General features: G+C 39.3%; 1 protein-coding gene across 1 annotated transcript; it reads left to right on the forward strand.

The window, feature by feature from the left end:
- Positions 1–7,973: 7,973 nt before the first annotated feature.
- LOC149112101 (uncharacterized) lies at positions 7,974–15,864 on the forward strand. Its single transcript, XM_089290255.1, has 6 exons — positions 7,974–9,423; positions 9,960–10,088; positions 10,344–10,490; positions 12,118–12,225; positions 13,449–13,617; positions 13,850–15,864. The coding sequence occupies exons 1-6, from the start codon at positions 9,415–9,417 to the stop codon at positions 14,140–14,142; spliced, it is 855 nt and encodes a 284-aa protein (XP_089146381.1). The 5' UTR covers positions 7,974–9,414; the 3' UTR covers positions 14,143–15,864.
- The last annotated feature ends 3,280 nt before the right edge of the window (positions 15,865–19,144 follow it).

Consider the following 19,144-nt stretch of genomic DNA (forward strand, 5'->3'; position numbering starts at 1 on the left):
AGCTAAATCTGATCAAACGCAGTCGCTTTTTACCTAGAAATTCGCTTTTAGATCTGTATTTTAAAGTTATTTTACCCACGCTTACATATGCGCTACCAATTTAGGGGTGTTGCACAAATAAGAACGAATTTAACGCTTTGGAATTCATACATTGTTGGGCTGCTAGAGTTATATATAGCCTCCCACGCGACATGCACTCTGTAGATATAAGAAAAATATCTAAGTGGGACTCTTTATTCGACACTTATAAGGTCAAAATAGCCACCTTAATTTATAACATTTATAATCACACAACTCCATTGTGCTTGGAACATGTAATCCAATGGAAAGAGTCTAAGTATGACCTCCGTCATCAACATCGTGTTAGCGTACAACGTTTTGAAACTTACTATATGAAAACTCTGTATCATACAGAGGATCCATTGTTTGGAATCTTTTAGAACCGTCGGCTGTCAGCGCCAGAGATCATGCTAAAAGGGCAAAAAAGTCTCCCGTCCTCAGAAACTTCAACTTTAGTGAGAAGTCACCGCAAAATAGTGATGTCGTCTTTTATTGATTTTATTCATATCTTTTTTGTATTTTTCAATTTTTTATTATCCTATTAAATTTTTTACACGGCCCCATAACCTATTTTAGCTTTAAAACCCACCGTGTTTAAATGAAAGATGTTGTTGTTGTTGTTGTTGTTGCTGATGTAGCTTGGCTAAACGACGTTCAGTTAATTTTTCTAATTTTCCATACATTTGTCTGTAAATTTGGCCCAGTAGACGCGGTCCAGGGAAGAAAAAATTACAGACAAATGTATGGAAAATTAGAATAATTAACAGAGTGTCTTCTAGCCAAGCTACATCCTTCAAACTTGGTGAATACAATCTTTTACCTAGCATTTTAACGTTGGGATTCACAAATTGTGTAAAATTCAATTTTTGGAAAAGTTATTTGCCATGGGATTCCTACACAAACATTGAAATTTCTGACCGTTTTGCCTACCCTTCAAGATGGCGTCGAAAACCGTGATAAGGCCTATTAAATAACGCGAGTCCATTCATTTCAAACCTCTCCCAACCCCCACTGGGGGCTACCCGGGGCAAACCGGGCGTTTTCACCACGTTTTCACTCGATTTAGGTTCCCCGGCAGTCGGGGAATGCACCTTTTTTCACGGCTTCGCTATAAAATGCGAGGGAGGGGGTGGACGGGTTTAAAGGGGATTTCACTCGTGGTTCACGTCCTCTTTTAGAAGACTGGGTTCAAGTTGCATGTTCACAGAAAACATGGAGGCTGAACAACTGACGAAGAAGGTATGATTTCAATTATCACGCTTTTTCGGAGCAATCGATGACAAATTGTTATATATCCCATGCACTGTCGAGGAACTATCGGTTGATAGTTGCCCCGCGGAAATTTGATATTCTTAAAACAAACATTTGCCCAGAAGCGAAGCTTCGAGGGCAAATATGTTAGTTTTAAGAACATCAAATTTCCAAGGGGCAACTACCAGACCGGTAGTTCCGAGACATAAACACTGTATTGTTTTTATTGTTCACCACTAAATTTTCTTCCGCGTGCCAATTCAAAAATCACATTGAATTATTTTCAACTTTTTTAGATGAAAGCCGTGAAATCCAAAATGTCAAATTTGAAAAAGAAAACAGACAAAAACCTACTTAATACAATTTCATAAGCCCGCTTGTTTACAGAAAACTTTTCACGGACGAGTACTATCCATCCGGGTATTTTCTTCGGACGGGCACTATGGACTGATAGTGTCTCTCCGCGGACGAAGACTATCACGTCACGTGATCAATTTAAACCAATAAGAATCGGAGAAAATTTAATGGCGAACTATAACGCGGGATAGTTGACGAGGGAGCAGCCCAATTACGCTTAGAAATCAAGAGCGAATAATCTAATTGTTTTTTCCTCCTCCCCGACAGCTCGAAAACACAAAGAAGTGGCCGTCATTTTGTTAACAAGCGCACACTGCTACGCTACTCACGATCTGTAACAGAATTGATAGTGAGTAGCGTAGCCAATCGGAGAGCAACATTCATGATAGAAAGCTAGAAGATTTATCCTAATTTTCAAGCACTGGAATACGGACGAAAGATGATAAAGTCATCACCACAGAGGAAGAAGTGCTTGAAAGGTGGAAAGAGCACTTCTATGAGATCTTGAATGTGGCCTGTGAAGAAACTGATCTTCCTGACGGGTGTCAGCACGGTGACTGCGACGATCCCATAGAGATGGACACTGGCCCCTTTACAATCCAAGAACTGAGACAAGTCATATCTCGGCTGAAGAACGGTAAAGCACCCGGTGTGGATAACGTTAGTGCAGAAATGCTAAAAGCCAGTCCTCCAGTTGCCCTGGAACAGCTTCTGAATATCTACGATCAGACTCTTGATCAGTGTAAAGCACCATCTGACTGGAAGAGAGCTCTCTTGGCCAAAATACCCAAGAAAGGTGATCCGTCTATTTGTGACAACTACTGAGGGCTATCCTCACTTTCAGTACCATACAAACTCTTCTGCAGAATGCTCCTGATGAGGATGCAGGATGGAGTTGAGAGGAAATTACGGCAAGAACAGGCTGCCTACCGAGGAGGAAGAAAGTCAACTGAACAGACTTTCATCCCCAGAAATATCTTAGAACAGAGTGCTGAATGGCAAACACCCTTGTACATTGCTAGCATCGATTTCACGAAGGCCTTCGATAGTGTGAGAAGAGACAAGCTCTGGAACATTCTCAAGCATTATGACATTCCTGACAACTTCGTCGACATCATATAAGAGCTTTATGATGGAGGCACCTGTTGCGTTGTTGAAAACGGACGAACATCAGATTGGTTTCCTGTACAGACAGGAGTCAAGCAGGGCTGTGTTATGTCAGCTTTTCTCTTCAACATCATTATCGACTGGGTAATGAGGAACACCACCAATGCATGAGAAGCCTAAGGGGGAAGTTCACCACGGTCCTAGAGGACCTAGACTATGCAGATGACATAGCCCTTCTCTCCAGCCGGCACAAAGATCTTCAAGAGAAGTTCAGCCACCTCCATCAGGTCTCAAGGTATCCTGGACTCTGTATCAACACCACCAAGACAAAGGTGCTACGAACAAACGCCAAGGTCACCGACACGATTTCCATTGATGGCTTAGAAGTTGATGACATCAACTCCTTCATCTACCTAGGTGCCACAGTCCATGGAGCTGGTGGGTCACATGAAGACATCTCACGCAGGCTGTCAATCGCAAGAAGAGCATATGCCACTCTAAATCCCGTCTGGAGGTCTAAGACAAACAGCAAGCACACCAAGCTGAGAATCTTCAAGAGCTGCGTGATCTCTATTCTCCTGTATGGCGCTGAGATGTGGAGAGTTACATCAACAGACATGGAGCGCCTGGATGTCTTCCATCGAAAATGCTTAAGAATCCTTGGCATATTTTGGCGGTACACCATCTCCAACCGTGAACTCTATGAAAGAGCTAGAAAGGGTCCCATCTCAGAAACTTTGAAGGTCAGACGATGGAGATGGATCGGTCACGTTTTGAGGAGAGAGAAAGATAACAACTGTAGAGTTGCGCTCACCTGGACCCTTGAAAGCAAGAGAACGCCCGGAAGACCAAAGGCCACTTGGAGGAGAACCATTGAAGCCGAAAGGAAAGATCTGGGATGGACAAGCTGGAATGGGGTTGAGCGGGAAACTCAAGACCGTGATGGATGGCACTTGTTGTTACGTGGCCTTATACTCCACTCACGAAGGAGCGAAGAGGATGAGTGAGTGTTTCAATAGATTTCAAGAAAAGGAAGGAAACGAAGATGAGGAGAAAGAAAAAAAGCCACCTAGACTTTAGTGGTATAAAAAAATCCTGTGAAAGCTCCAGTTGTTAAAAAAATTGTAATCTATTTATAAAATTGTGCTTGATGTTCAGAGGGCGGGGGAGTTCACTCTGAACTTTTTCCCCCACAAGGCGGGGCTCCAACTCCATTGAGTTCGTAACGAATGACGCCGTTGTCAAACATCTAAACAGATCCACGAACGCATGAATGAGAAACATTCCCAGAAAAATAACTCACTTCCACTTGAACGAGCTCAGCAACAACTTATTTGAAGGATAAGCTGGAACCAGCCATCGACTCGTACGAGCTCGTACGACTTTCGCGCGACTCTTTTTTACTTGAGCCTGCTGTTCTAACAACCCAGCGTTTCTGTAGACACCAATATAATGAATACGTTTCGATATCTTTCACCACTTTCTTTTAGTTGCCAATGTGGCGCAGCGAAGTAGATGGTCGGCGAACGCGAGAGGCGTTGAGTTCAAATTCTACGGGGTACAACTTATTATTTTTTTTATTTTTATTTTTTTTTTTTTATTTTTTTTTTTTTAACTTTTTTCCTTATTGATGGATATGTTTATATGTGAAAAACATTTACCGAATTACAACGTTTGACTTTCCGATGCTTAAAAAGACATTACATAAAAAAAAACATTTGCCGGACAGCAGCGTTTGCTTTCCGATGAGAAATCATCTGGAGCTTTTAGTCATTCGAGAATTCGTCCAGCACATCGATCGATTTCGAACTCAAAACATGCTAGCCTTAATCGACTCCTAAGTTATCACTAGCGTCGGATAGGATTGCGAAGGAAAAACGATGAAGAATTTCCCTCACAATAGGATGGAAAAGACTTCCCCTTACAGACCTTACATCAGACCTTACTTTATAAATGCGGCTTGTGTCCTGGTATTACGTTCAGGTCAATCATACAGGGCGCTAATTCCATTGACCAGCATTGAACGGTCTTGAACTGGTTTAACAGTGAGAATTTCAAGTTCAAAAGCATACGCTGTCGACAGTGTAGAAACGATCCACGAATAAGAAACATTATTAATTGCCACAGAAACAAATCAATTGGTGAATAAATATTTCCGACTTCGGCACAAGCGACTGCCAACGCTTTATATACTGGTCAGCGGATGTAGAGATAGTTGACAGGAATCGAGGGAAGCAAGGATGGAATGAAGGAAAGAAGGAAGGAAGGAAGGAAGGAATGAAGGAAGGAAGGACGGAAGGAAGGAAGGAAGGAAGGAAGGAAGGAAGGAAGGCCGTGTTCCATCCATACCTACATCTCGGATTAATGACTACGTCATTATCCGAGTTACAAACGGGCTTTGATTAACTGACCGTTGTCGGGAGGTTATTTTGGCAGTCGGGACGCGTTTTATTGGCCGTTTCCGTCGTAGAGAGGTGACTGTTGTAGAGAGGTTAGATTGAGAGTGAATGTATGGACTGTCTGCCGGGACTAAAAAAAATTGGGCATTGTAGAGAGGTGGCCGTTAATGGATATTCGACTGAGGAGCCAAATGTTGAAAAGAAAGTAAATTGTAATTAGTCTCTTTTTCTTTTTTTTTATGCTATTTGGGGTCAGTTGCATTTTAAACTGCATTGTCGTTAAAACATTTTAATAATAAAGGAGAACGAAATGAATTCTGGTAGTTGTAGTTGACGGCATCGTACACGTGAGCTTTCCCCAGGTATTTTGTTGATTGGCTAGTTTTCCTCTGTTCGAAATTCTGCCGGGGGGATTTATCCAAATCTAACGGAAAAGTACTGTTACCATGCAATGAAGGTAAGGGTAAATTTTCAAGGGCAAATTTTCTGAAATTCCCGATAAATCGAGAGTTACACAGAACACCACCTTTCTGATCTCAACTCATCAGCTTCGAATAATTTGAGGAGGGCACAATAATTCTTGAATAAAAGCGAGGAAAAGAACCAAGTTACAAGCTCATTCAGTTCCATTCGCTTTCTTCTGATATCCTCAATAGGCAGTCCTCGACAATATGCGTTCTACCTACAGGCCACATTCTGTAGAAAGAAAGAGAGCGCGGTGCAAGGGTGAGAAATGGAGAACGAGCTGAAGTGAGCAAAGGAGAAGAAAGAAAGAGGAAACAGAATACTCCAGAGCTTCAACAACACTGGCTTGTTTAGCGGTCACAAATGTTTTAAATAGTGTCTCAGTACAGCCATCGTTTATCCATGCGGCTCCCAATCCAAGACCCTTCGAAGTCCGAGGCTAGAGTGACTTAATCTGAATGATTTTTTCATTACTGTTATTTAATACCCTCAGTACTGAATACAAGAAGACTAATGATCTTATCTGAAAACTGGAATAGAAAATCAATTTTGTGAGGTTTTTTTTGTATAAGGTTCAAAGGTCCCTCTTTAAGGTGGCCGAACACAGTTTCGCGCGCGCTTTTGCTGATGCAATTCAGCGCGCACACAAGGATTGCAAAAAAAAAAACGTGCTGTCAAAATAGAGCGATCATTTTGCTTACTCAACACCCGCAGTATCTGTGCTATTTTTCTCTATTATTGAACGCAGCGTATTGATGGCTTTAGTCTTTTATTACAAAGATATGATAGCAAAGGTAACGATGCAAAGAACCCAGCAATTCTCAGCTTTTTCTTTCTTACCGAAAGAACCCAGTTAAATGCAGCGCATGCGTTGTAAGTCAAAAAATTGCGATTGAATGAAAATTGCACTCTCGGAAATACGCTTATTTCTCGAGAACCACTCATTAGAATATCACGAAATTTGGCACGAAAATACTTTAGGAAATAAGTAACTGGAGTATTGAAAATAATTGAACTTTGACGAAGGAAATTCTAGATATTCCAGTGAACCTTCAACAAGGGATAATTAAAGATCTCTCTGTTAAATTATTAGCAAAATGGTGTCAACTTGTGAGAATCGCTACAAGCTTGTTGTATGCAAATTGTAAAGAAAATCTAATGACTAGATTTTCTGAAAAAAAACAAAACCGATTTTAAAGGCCTGTCTATATTTATTCATGTTGCCATGGGAACGACACATACGTCAGCTTAACCATCAAAAAACCAAAGTTTGTGTTGTTAATTAGCTTGCTGCCATTTTTGACGACCAAGGGATCAAGGGTTTTAGAGAAAAAGGTGAATGAAATACAGGTATCAAAAACTGTGTTCAGCCACCTTAAGTTTCGCAAATTTGTATAACTCAAAAGTTGGCAGTTTTGGCGTCCAGAAGCCGGCTCACTTTATATTAGTTTATTTAGAGCATCCAAAACGTGTTCCAGGATGCAAAGAGGCCCTCAGAACACATCAAATTTCTTTGCGTTATTGAAATACTCTGTTCTCTGTTCTCTAAAACTATATGAGAATCATTGGAAGACTACTATCAGCTGTTTTAATTAATGAAGGCTTATGAGTGGTCTCTGTTTACTCATAATACTGCTTCTCTTAGCTTCTTTGTTTTCTTCCTCTTCCGTTTCTTTCTCCTTTTGGCTTCGTCAAGATGCGTTTTCTCTGACGGGGTAATTGCTAAAGATTAGGCTTAAGCAGTAGAGCAAACTTTACCATTAAGAATCACACCTTATATAAAATGCTGCCATCAAATTCCTTTTTACTACAATTTTGGCCGGACAGTCTCATTACCTCTAATGCTCTCTAATCGCCTTGTTTGTTCCCTTGTTTGCCCCTCTCATGTTATGCATTACTGATATTGAAAATGTCGGAGTTCATTAATAAAGTTTTGATGTTTCAGCGAGTGGTGCATGTTTTGGTTTACTGTGCTTCTACAATGCATGAACTTTGCTCCCCTTTCTTTCAGCAGACACCCAAACTGGAACTAAAAATTTAAATACGTTAGTATCTAAACGTTCCGTTTCTGCGTCAGAGAAAACTGTTCCATCAAAAGTTAACCCTTTTCTCCTGACACCTTGGCAGAACGAACTTGATGTCGCAAACTGGATATTTCTGCTTAGCGTCCTAATCCTTTTCCATCCATCACTTGCTTAATTTCAGTTTCTGTGTACACTAACCGTGGCCGGCGACACTTCCTTATTAAAACTTCTTTGTTTAAATCTCGCGCCTCCCGCTGGGTAGAACAAAACTTTTCGAAGTTAATTTTTCAGCTTTTAATCTCTCCGGCGGTCTAACACAAAACTAACAGCAGCATTAGTCAACGCTTTGACACTGCACTTTCCGACGTTGCTAAAATACGAGCGCACAAATCTGGACTTCTAGATAAATCATTGTATGTTAAGCCTTATCAACATCGAAAGTTTGGTAACAAACGGGGTGTGGGATCTCACCAAGGTAAGATCGGTAAGTGTTTGCTCAAACAGGAAACATCCAACAGAGTCGAACAAAAATCAAGAAACTAGGCAGTAATATCATGCTGACACATTCCTGATGTAACTGATTTGCAGCATTTCTTTCGCATGCAAAACCTAGCAAACGTTTTTCTGGTATATTCCCTCCTTTCATGTAAAACTAGGAATCAAATGTCAGTGTTAAAATATTGTTCACGGCAATTTGAATATCACTTTATTGATCTGACAAGTCTATTTTGTTTGCATTTTTTTTGAAGAGCTATTTTGGTAAGCATTCAAGTTCTTAATACACTAGAGCTGAAGGAAGTAAGGCAGTTTCCAAGAATCAGAAACATTGTGTCAAACTGATACGTTGTCGAGTAAACAAAAGTGTCATATTACATGAATGAAAGTATCATGTTACAAGCCTTTTTAATAACGACATAAGTATCATCATGCACATATAATACCAGGACCAACTGCTGACAGCAACTGAATGCTTTCGTTCATGTTCTGTAGAGTTAAATTGCTGCGAAATTGTCAGGGCATTCAAACTGGTACTGAGCTAAAAGAGAATTTGTTAGCTTCCAGAACGTATAAGGAAACAATTTATCGTAAAAACAGATGACGGAACCGTGGAAACTAAAACAGCTGTGTTTAAATCTTTACATGCATCTTTGCTTTACGCCACCAGTGGGTATAATATACGTGATAAGTTTTAGGAGAATAGTCTTGCCTGTGTAGATTACAAGGGGTACGTGAGATTTAAACAAGGAAGAAACAAGGACGAGGTAGGGGTGCGCTGAAACTCATAACAACTGATGGAATGAGATGAAAACAAGCAAATTATAAAAAAATATTCCGCTTATATCTCAAGTGTGATCCACCAAGATGTACAGGGCTCACTGCTTAGTATTTTTCAATTCTGTCACAAATGTTAAAATTCAGAGATTTATCTTCAGTCTGGAGTTTAGTCAGTGTTTAGTCATCTTTACAGAACTTGGCCTGTTTGGTAAACAACACCAACATTCCACTTTCCGTGCTTGCTGAAACGATTGAGATTACTGTAAGCAAAATAGATTTGACCAAAATAGTAAACACCGCGCTAAAACGTCAAATTCTACGCACGTAACTATGGCATTGCAAAGCATCATACATAGCACATAAAAAGACGAAACTCAGCACAAGTGCAGCAGTTCAACGACAGACGAGCAACACGACGAAGAACAAGAAGACGGAGAAAATAGAAGAAGAAGCTAAAACTAAGAAGCGATTGAACCATGCTGCATGTAAGTAAACAGAGAACGGTATAGATTGGCCTTAAAACAGGGTCCCATCAACCGAACAAAACTTAGATCAAGTCTTTCATGTTTCATCCATGGCGTTAGCGCATTTCTGGGAGACATTTCCGCAACGAAACACAATTTCATATATTCGAATTCTTTGCTAGTTAATGATGCGACCGAAGCTCTTAGCTTACTGAATCTTATTATTCTGGTAGTTGAGAAATGAAAGATTTATTTCCGCAAATAGGTTCTTTAAATTTTTGTTTCTTTCTAAAACATAGGCCGCAATTAACAGTGCCCACTTTGTAAAAGTTAAGGGTGATCATGTTATAGTTAAAGTCATATTTCTAATCAAATTTGTCGTGACTGAGGCTTCCCGCAAAGATATTCTATTAAAACTAGTTGTTACAAATGAAGAAAATTATTCGTTTCATCAAACAAAATTACAAGTTATTGTGGTTTTTGTATTTTTTATTTTCATTGGAATTATATATTTTTGTTTTTTTGTTTTTGTTTTGTTTTTGTTGTTTTTTTTTCAGCAAGCCCTCCTTGTCAGTAGCCAGGTGGCATTCTTGTTTGTCCTGTTTCTTGCCTCGGTGAACTTGGCTTCTGCCAATCCTGTCTGCATCGAATGCGGGAAGAGCACTGCAGATTCTGCCTCTATAAAGGTGAGTCCAGTTTTCGTAGTATACAGTATAAAACTGAAGCATGTGTAGAGAAGTTAGTTAGTGGTACAAGTTTTTGTTTACTTTTTTTTTCCTAAAGAAACTTGTTTTGTGCCTGGTCTTTCGTCGAGGTAGATGGCTCAGGATTTTCTCAGATGACGGCGACAAATTCTTCAGTAGTATTTGCCAACAGTCAAGCCTCTTTTGTGCAAATAGGACAAAGAATAACCCTTTATTTTATTCATTGCGTAATCTTAGGTTGTTGATTACAACGTTCAAATCAGTGAGTCAGGGGAACAATACAACGAGACGATCGAGGTGGACACAGAGAAGCAAACAGAACTGTTTAAAGTCCCTGCACATAGTAACGTGGACCACATCAATATTTTGCATGATTTTAAGAAGGTAAGTATGTTTATTTAGAAAAGATTGGCGGGACACGAAAATAAACCGGCACATAACAAAGTCAACAAAGTTTACTATCACCAGCTATTTGTTTCTCCCGTAATATTGTCAGTTCTCATAAAATATGACGATCGCAGCATAGTGAAATATGAGGTCTAATAATTTAATCCGCAGTTTTATATGTAAAAATCCAGAACTCAGTTCAACGGCGACAAAATGCGCTTCAAAAGGCACCATGCATGCACTCCTGGCGACCTCACGGATGTCGCCGGTGTAACGGAAGTAATTTTATAATTGGCGCAACAACGTTATCCGTTTTGGTGCAAAAATGGTCGTAAAATGGCCCATTATGTCTATAATTGATCAAGGTCCCATTTCCAGGCTTTGCCTATTAAGAAAGAATATGAAACGCAAAAGGTAGCGAGAGTAAAAGAGCCGAGGAAAAGGAAAGGAAAAGGGCAATAAAAAGATTCGGAACGGGCAATCGCAAAAATTCAAGTCCAAATTTAGGCTTATGCGCATGTACCAAATTAAAATATTCCACATTTTTGTACCTAATCTTGGGGAAATCTATCTGTTTGGTAAAAAAAAAATAACTTTTTCAGGAAAACTAAGGCCTATTTAGCGTCATGGTAGCCAATAAACTGATTTAAAGGTTTAAAATGGCATTTTTGTGGTGTACATTTGGTTAATCGATTTCAATAGGGAGCTTAAGCAAAGACGACGGCGACGCTGGGGACGACACCTAGCAAAAAATAAATTTATATTTTACCAGCGAAATTCACAATTGTCTAGATCTGTTCAGTACGCCAATGGCTCTAAAAGCGTGCTCTAGCTAAATATGCACTGACAGCGTTCAATTCCAAATGGAAATACGAAAAATTAGCCGCCGTTGTTCGCGTTCCTCAGACTACGCAGAATTTGGTCATTTCACGTTCTTGTTTTGCAGAGGACGGCAAAGAGATGTACAAAGATTTACAACGCACGTGCACAGCTATTGTTCAGCTCATTAAACCTTTTGTTTGGTGACGTCCTCCTTGCCGTCGTCGTCCTGGTTTGCTTAAGATCCCTTTAATCACCATGACGAACGACGTAGATTTTTCCGAAAAAAAAATTATTAAGCGTAGTTTTCCGATCGACAGGTAACCTGCAAGTTGATGACCTCTGATTTGAAATTTCTTGTTTTCCTGGCCTAGCCTATGACTCCTTAAGTGCCTATATGACGTACCTACAACGTCATGATTTCTTCCCTCAGGTGCCTATATGACGTTCCGATTACGTCAAGAGAGAGAGATTTATTCAAACTGTTTGCATACCGGCAACTTCTATCGGGACCCGAGATTCGTAAAAGGGTTTTTGGGAGATTACTAACTTTCCCATGGCTGTGACGTCAATCTCTGAGAAATTAACTGCACTGCTGATATATATTTTTTACGAACTTTCAGAAAATGTATTCATGTCTATAGTTTTAGTGAAAATGCTTATATAAGGCATTTAAAGTTTTTCAACAGACACCCATTTTCAGTGAAAATGGTGTGGCACCCGGCACACACAAAGGTCAGGCACTCAAGGGGTATGCTTGTTTAGCAACTTGTGTTCACAGTAGTTTCATGTTTCATCACGCCAGAATTTGAGCATCCTTCTGTTACCACAAGAAAAGATCTGTTACCTCCTGCCCTTGGACAAGGAGCTGCCGACGCCAAGAAAACTCTTAAGTGACCTAGATGATGCTAAGGTGGGTGCATGCTAAACACAGAGTAACTTAGAAACATTGCGCCCATGCGTGGGACATGTGCTGTTTGAGTCTTACTAATCATAATAACAACTCAAAACAACAGGCCAATTTTGCCTGGCGAAATATTTCAATAATAACGCCGGTTTAACAATTACTATTAGTGTAGGTAATCGAATGAATGCGATAACAATTAGGGATTCGCAGTACAAGTGATATTTGAAAATTCTCTCAAAATTGTATGAGCCTTTTCTTTATTACTTATAATAATTTTTATATGACTGAGAAAATTACTTCATTGTGAATGGCTGAGAGCAGGCCAATTATCGTTAATTTTTAATTTGTACTTCAGTGCAAATAAACGCGCGCGTTTTCATAATTCTCTCAGCCACATAGTAAAAGAGCAATCGTATGAAAGCTCGAGCAATTAAGCACTTACACTACTCGTGATATTTAAAAATTCTTTCAAATTGCATTCGCTTATAAAAAAGGCTCATGGTCATGTAGTATGAATGCCTAATTGCACTCGCATTCATACGATTACCTACGAATTGTACGACACGACGTCCAATCACTAATTAATCGCATCAATAACAAATTGCGAGATTTTATGTCTTTTGAGAACTTCTTTTGGGCGAAATTGTCGGTAGTGTTTTCCGTAAGTTGTAAAACTGTAGAGAACATAAAGAAGGAAGCCATTGAAGCGAGCGAACACGTGGGTGTCCAATTACAGGTATTCAATTACAAGAAGTCGAAATTGGATACCTGTAATTGAACACCCACGTGATCGCTCGCCGATTACGTGACAAATAGGCGTGGAGAACCAATCACGATCGAGAATTTTGTTACAGATACGATTACTATTATTATTAGTCGTCGTCGTCGTCGTCGTCGTCGTCGTCGTAGTAGTAGTAGTAGTTGTAGTAGTGTTAATGCCAGCCATATTTCACTAGGGATAGTGTGGGGTGCTCTATCAAAAAAAATTCCTGCACAAGAAATAGCGAAACAAAAAATTGTGTACAGCGATCTACGAAAAAATGATATATGGAACAAATCGAAAACAAATTTTTTCACGACCTGACGTTGGAAACCAAATCAAATTCACCCCATTTCCCTTCTTCCGCCCCCCTCCCGCTAACCGCGAGTACACACATTACATGTCCTTGTCTGAAATCTAATCGTCGCCATAGAAGTATTCATGCTTAATCTTCCGGTCAATATTGCAGAAACCTATCAGCACGCTGAAAGTTATTGACAACAAGTATACAGTTGGCAATGAGCTGACTGACCGGTCTGTACTCAGCGATGAGTTGGCAAATTTTTGTTCCAAATATTCCATATATTATACCGAAAAGATGGAGGACTCTCTGACTGTCACAAGGATTCAAACAGGCGGTGAGAGACATTTCATAACTTTCCAAAAACTGCTGTTACATAAGCAGTTGTAGTTTTCCATATCAAAAAAGTGTAATTCTACAAAACATTCTTTGAATATATTCCTGTTCCGAAGTAACAGTAACTGTCGTGCACGATAAGCTGAAATATGCCTGCAAATATCAAGGTCCCAAGATGTCACAAACTGAAAATACAAGCTGATCACGGCCTACGACGTTTCTTTATTCTACAGGCCAGGAAACTCGAAATCGTCGACAGATATTGAGCAATGTGCAACTGATGGTGTTGAGGCAAAACGTTGAAGGATATAGGGATATACCAAAAGAAAAAGTGTGCGCAGGTGGAAATAGAAGGCCCTCTTTAGACGATGAAATAAGCTGCTTTACGGCAGGCAAAGATTGGAAAGTGCAATGTAAGGTAGTACGTAGGACATGCTATGATATTGTTGTGTGCGACACAGTAGACGGCTGTTTTGAAAAGCATGTTTATAATACTATTTACTGTTGCACGTACGTTTGCATGTGAAAAGCATCCGCATGAGTACCACCCATTTTTACTTGACAATGCTACAGTACAGTATAAAACTCATTTTAATAAGTTTTATTCGAAATCGGAAAACGGCCGGTCATACAACACTCGCTTGAAAATCTTCTCTCCTCAAAAATCTGTGGCTTGAGCATTTCTGTTAATATTGAAAACTAAATAAGGCAAATTATTTCCTCCGAAATCTATCTCCAGCCCGTAAGGCCTGAGTTTGTGAGACAAGGGGAGACCTGAGGCAGTGGGTATTCCACTCACGTCATGGATAACCCTCAAAGGTTATCCATGATGTGAGTAGAATACTTCAAAGGTCATCCGTGATGTGAGTGGAATACACACTGCCTCAGGTCTCCCCTTGTCTCACAAACGGGCTGGAGATTCGGGAGAAAATAATTTGCCTTATTTAGTTCTCAATATTAACAGAAGTGACAAAAAATGCTTAAGCCACAGATTTTTGAAGAGAGAAGATCTTCACGCAAGTGTTGTATGACCGGCTGTTTTTTATTTTCATTTGATGATAGACTGACAAAATTGTGTTCCTCTAAACATCTATGGCCATTGTTAACAGTAAACATTGCAAACAACTTTTTCTTATCAAGTAAGGACAATTTCGTTAGATATGAACTGAAGTACTCTTTGCTCGCAAAATGTGAAATGTCTGTTTTTTTACCAAATAGCCGTGAGCCATTTTTTATTGTCCATGAGTAATTATTCTGCAAAAAGAATCGTGTTTTCAGTCTGCTGAGAAGAGTGATCACTCGTGAAAGATCATCACCGATAAGGCGCAAAAAGAACTGTTTGATTTTAAGCTGGAACAACCAGTCCTCCCCTTCTCCCCAATGCTGATTTCCGTCCGCTATAAAGACTGTTTTCTTAGCAAAACAGGGATGATTTATTTCCCTTAAAACGTCGCGCACGATAGAAAGTCGTGCTTTGCTTGCCCGACGGGCGAGTGACGTTTTTCAGGGGTAAAATCTTGAAGTACTGTAAGGGATCAAATTATTGTTTTAATTTTGAAATCGGTAGAAAAAATGCATGTTTTTCGGACTACCGGGCAAGTACATACTAGATGATAGACTAGAGTACATACTAGATGATAAACCGATGTTCTTTACAAACTGCTTCAGAAGAGAAACTCTTTTGTTTATCCATTATTGATATATGGTAAGTTTAAAGGTAAAGGTCGACAATATTTAGAGTTGCGTTTCTTTTAAGAAACTGAGAGGAAAATTACTGAATATGGGGTTGCTTTTTAGTGCTTTTACATATATCGTTTTCTTATTATTATTATTATTATTATTATTATTATTATTATTATTATATGGGAAGTTTAAAGGTAAAGTTCGACAATATTTAGATTGATGTTATGTTTCTTTCAAGATTGCTGGCAGCAAAATAACTGAATATGAGGTAGCTTTTTAGTGCTTTTACGTATAATATGTTTCTATTCATATGTGGTAAGTTTAGAAGTAAAGTTCGACAATAGTGTTTCTTTCAAGATCACTGGCATAAAAATAACTGAATATGAGGTAACTCTTTAGTGCTTTCACGAATAGTGTTTTTTTTAATAATTGATTTGAGGAAGAACCTTAAGCAGAATATATTTGTAACGTAAGTATGTGAAGTAAGATTTGTTTCTTCATGTGCTTGTATAAACAAGGAACCATGAGTGTAACATCAAATAAAGAAACTTTTGAGTTTGACCCATGCATTAGTTTCTATAATCTGTTCCTCTCAGAATCTTATCACTTGATAAACTTCTGGTTCCTGTTAACAATTTTATTACTTTAGAACAAACAAACACACAAACATCCTCTTTATTACCCTTTTTTCATTAATTAATTTCTAATGTTGTGTATGATGACACTGCAAAGTCTTTGGAAAACGGCTACCAAAGTTCTAAAGAGCTCCCCTCCCCATTCCTTCCCCTTTTTAAGTGAAATAGTGAGCAAGGAAAGGCCAACATAATATTTGCAATCAAGTAACACTTTTCAATCCAGCCCCCTCCCTTCTTCCCACGTTTTTACTCCAAACGCTCGCCTTGCTTGCAAGATCTGATCTGCTACCGACGACAAATTCTGGATTAAGATCGCTTGGATAATAACATGCTGGGCGCCACTTATGATTGTTTAATAAACTTCAACAAAATATGTCAGTAAGTTGTCCAACAAGAGCAAACATAGGTAAGATTATAAATACTCCTATTTCCAGTTGTCCATGAACTATATCAAGAGATTCAGGTTCGATTTTCAGTCAGTTTGTTTGTAGTCCTGTTCTCAGCCACACATGCTACAGTTCACGATAACAATCGTAAGAAACTGATTGACTTTTTTATACAAAAACAGTATAATTTCTCTATACCTTTGAACCTTTATTTGATGCAGAACTAAGGGACATTACAAAACGGAAGAGCTTGAAAAATAACAATCAGCTTGATTACAGTAAACCTGGTAAACCTTTTTTACCACCTGAATAACAAAGTAATGAATTATTCAATGATGTGTGAGAAGAAGTACGTTTCCCTTTTCTCTCCTCACTTGTTCCTAGCTCTTCTGTACGACTCTCTATCCGATCCGGTAGAAAAAAAGGCCATGTCATGATGTTTTAATCACTGTTATTTGAAGCACTCAACTCTTAGTGCGGGAAGGCCATGGTAAAGATTAAGTTAAAACCTCAAATAGCCAAAGCTATGCAATTTTGTGACGCTGTTTTCTGTAATGTTCGTGGGCCACTGCGTCCCAGTACGCAATGTCATCCTCAGGGACCCTTAGGCTAAATTCCTGAAGGTGTACGAAAGACTTTCTATCACTTTTTAAGACTTCGTTTTGTGGTTTCCCTTAATCTGTGAAGGATCAAGACTATTTTCTGTATAATTACTCTAGTATAGTTAAATTTGTTTTTATTGCTTCTCTAAGCTTTTCTGGTTTACTTCTCCTTCTTCCCTTTCTTCCTCCCTCCATTTGGTTCACGCTAACTATTAAAGTGGGAAGTGTAGAAGACTTCAGGGTCCTAAATGAAAATTCAGGTTAAGCATTAGAGAAACTTTACCATTTAGAATCACATAAAATGGTGAAATCAAATTCCTTTGTTTTACTACAAGTCTGGGCCTGACAATCTCAGCTCCTCCGTTCGTCTTACTTGCCTCTGTCATGTTATGCATCACTGACATCGAAAATGAAGGAGTTCATTAATAAAGTTTTGATGTGAAGACATGATTGATCATCGCAGTTACACATAACTTTTTAAAAGTTGTGTCTATAACTGCGATCAATTTCACAACCGCCTAAAAGCAGTTGTGAAATTAAAACCTGAAAAAATTCAGGCCTGAACGGGTTTTTAACCCATGACCTCTGCGATACCGGTGCAGTGCTCTACCAACTGAGCTATCAGGTATTCGGGTATATTACGAGCTCACAATGTGACCAACTCCCAGTTGGTTTGATAGCTCAGTTGGTAGAGCACTGCACCGGTATCGCACAGGTCATGGGTTCGAATCCCGTCCAGGCCTGAATTTTTTCACAACTGCTTAAGTTGTGTATATAATTGCGATGATCAGTCATGTCTATATATCTTTCTCCGCAGTTCAAATATATGATCTTTCATGTATTCATTTGCAAAGTTTTGATGTTTTAGCGAGTGGTGAATGTTTTTGCTTGCTGTGCTTCTACAATTCACGAACTGGAACTAAAAAATTTAAATACGGTAGTATCTAAACATTCCGTTTCTGCATCAGAGAAACTATTCCATCAAAAGTTGCACCTTTTGTGCTGACACCTTGGCAGAACGAACTTGATGTCTCAAACTGGATATTTCTGCTTAGCGTCCGTATTCTTCTCCATCCATCACTTGCTGTTTATGGGATGCCGCGTGTCCTCATGGTTAGGGCGCTGAATTTGTAATCCGGAGGTCCCGAGTTCAAATCCTCTTCCCTGCCACTAGCTGGAGGGATTTGTGTTTGGTGGTCCCAGGTTCAACTCCTCCACGCTTTGTAAATAGCCAACTGGTCAGCCTCCCTCCAACTGAGATTTTTAACAAGTTTCTGTTTAATTTACAATATTTGTTTGTTTGTTTCAGGGTCCACAATTAGTACAGCAGTGCTAAACACTTTGACACTTAAATAAAGTGATTTATTTTTATTTATTATATTTTATTTGCTTAATTTCAGTTTCTGTGTACACTAACCGTGACCGGCGACACTTCCTTATTAACACTTCTTTGTTTAAATCTCGCGTCTCTCGCTGGTTAGAACAAAACGTTTAGAAGTTAATACTCCAGCTTTTAATCTCTCTGGCGGTCTAACGCAAAACCCCGGGGGGTGAACTCCCTTATATGGGCTATGTAGTTATATGCGGCTTCAAACTGTAGGGTTTTTCAGCCGTTTTGGTCATAAATAGGGTATCGATTTTGGTCATTTTGGTCTTCAATAGGGTATGGTTTTAGCACTCTAGTCTTGAATTGGGTATGTTTCTTAGAAGAAGCTACTTTTTCATCATTATCAATAAGACCATCAACAAAAGCCCTTCATAACTTATGTTTAGGGCAACTGTGCCAGACACAACGGTCATAAATAGGGTATCGAGTTTTCGGCCAGGTCATAAATAGGATAGCGAAAAATCGCAGAGTTTGGTCATAAATAGGGTAAGGGTTTTGGGAAGTGGGCCGCACACCCCCACCCAGCTTTTCTGGAAGTACCCTCCTCCCCCGGGCGCAAAACTGACCGCAGCATTGATCAACGCTTTGACACTGCACTTTCCGTCATTGCTAAAACACGAGCGCACAAATCTGGACTTCTAGATAAATCATTATATGTTAAGGCGCCTGGAAAATGGACTCGTGATTTGCAGACTAGTGATATAGAATTTAATGTCTACTTCAAAAACCTAAAAGGTATCTGCAAAGAAAATGAACTAAGAGAATTCTACTCTAAATTTCTACACAGAATCATTGTAACGAAAAAGGAATTATGTCTGCATGGTATACAATGCAA

Source organism: Orbicella faveolata, unplaced genomic scaffold (genome assembly GCF_042242905.1).
Source record: "Orbicella faveolata isolate gen_17 unplaced genomic scaffold, um_ofav_v1 contig_2, whole genome shotgun sequence".
NCBI lineage: Eukaryota > Metazoa > Cnidaria > Anthozoa > Scleractinia > Merulinidae > Orbicella > Orbicella faveolata.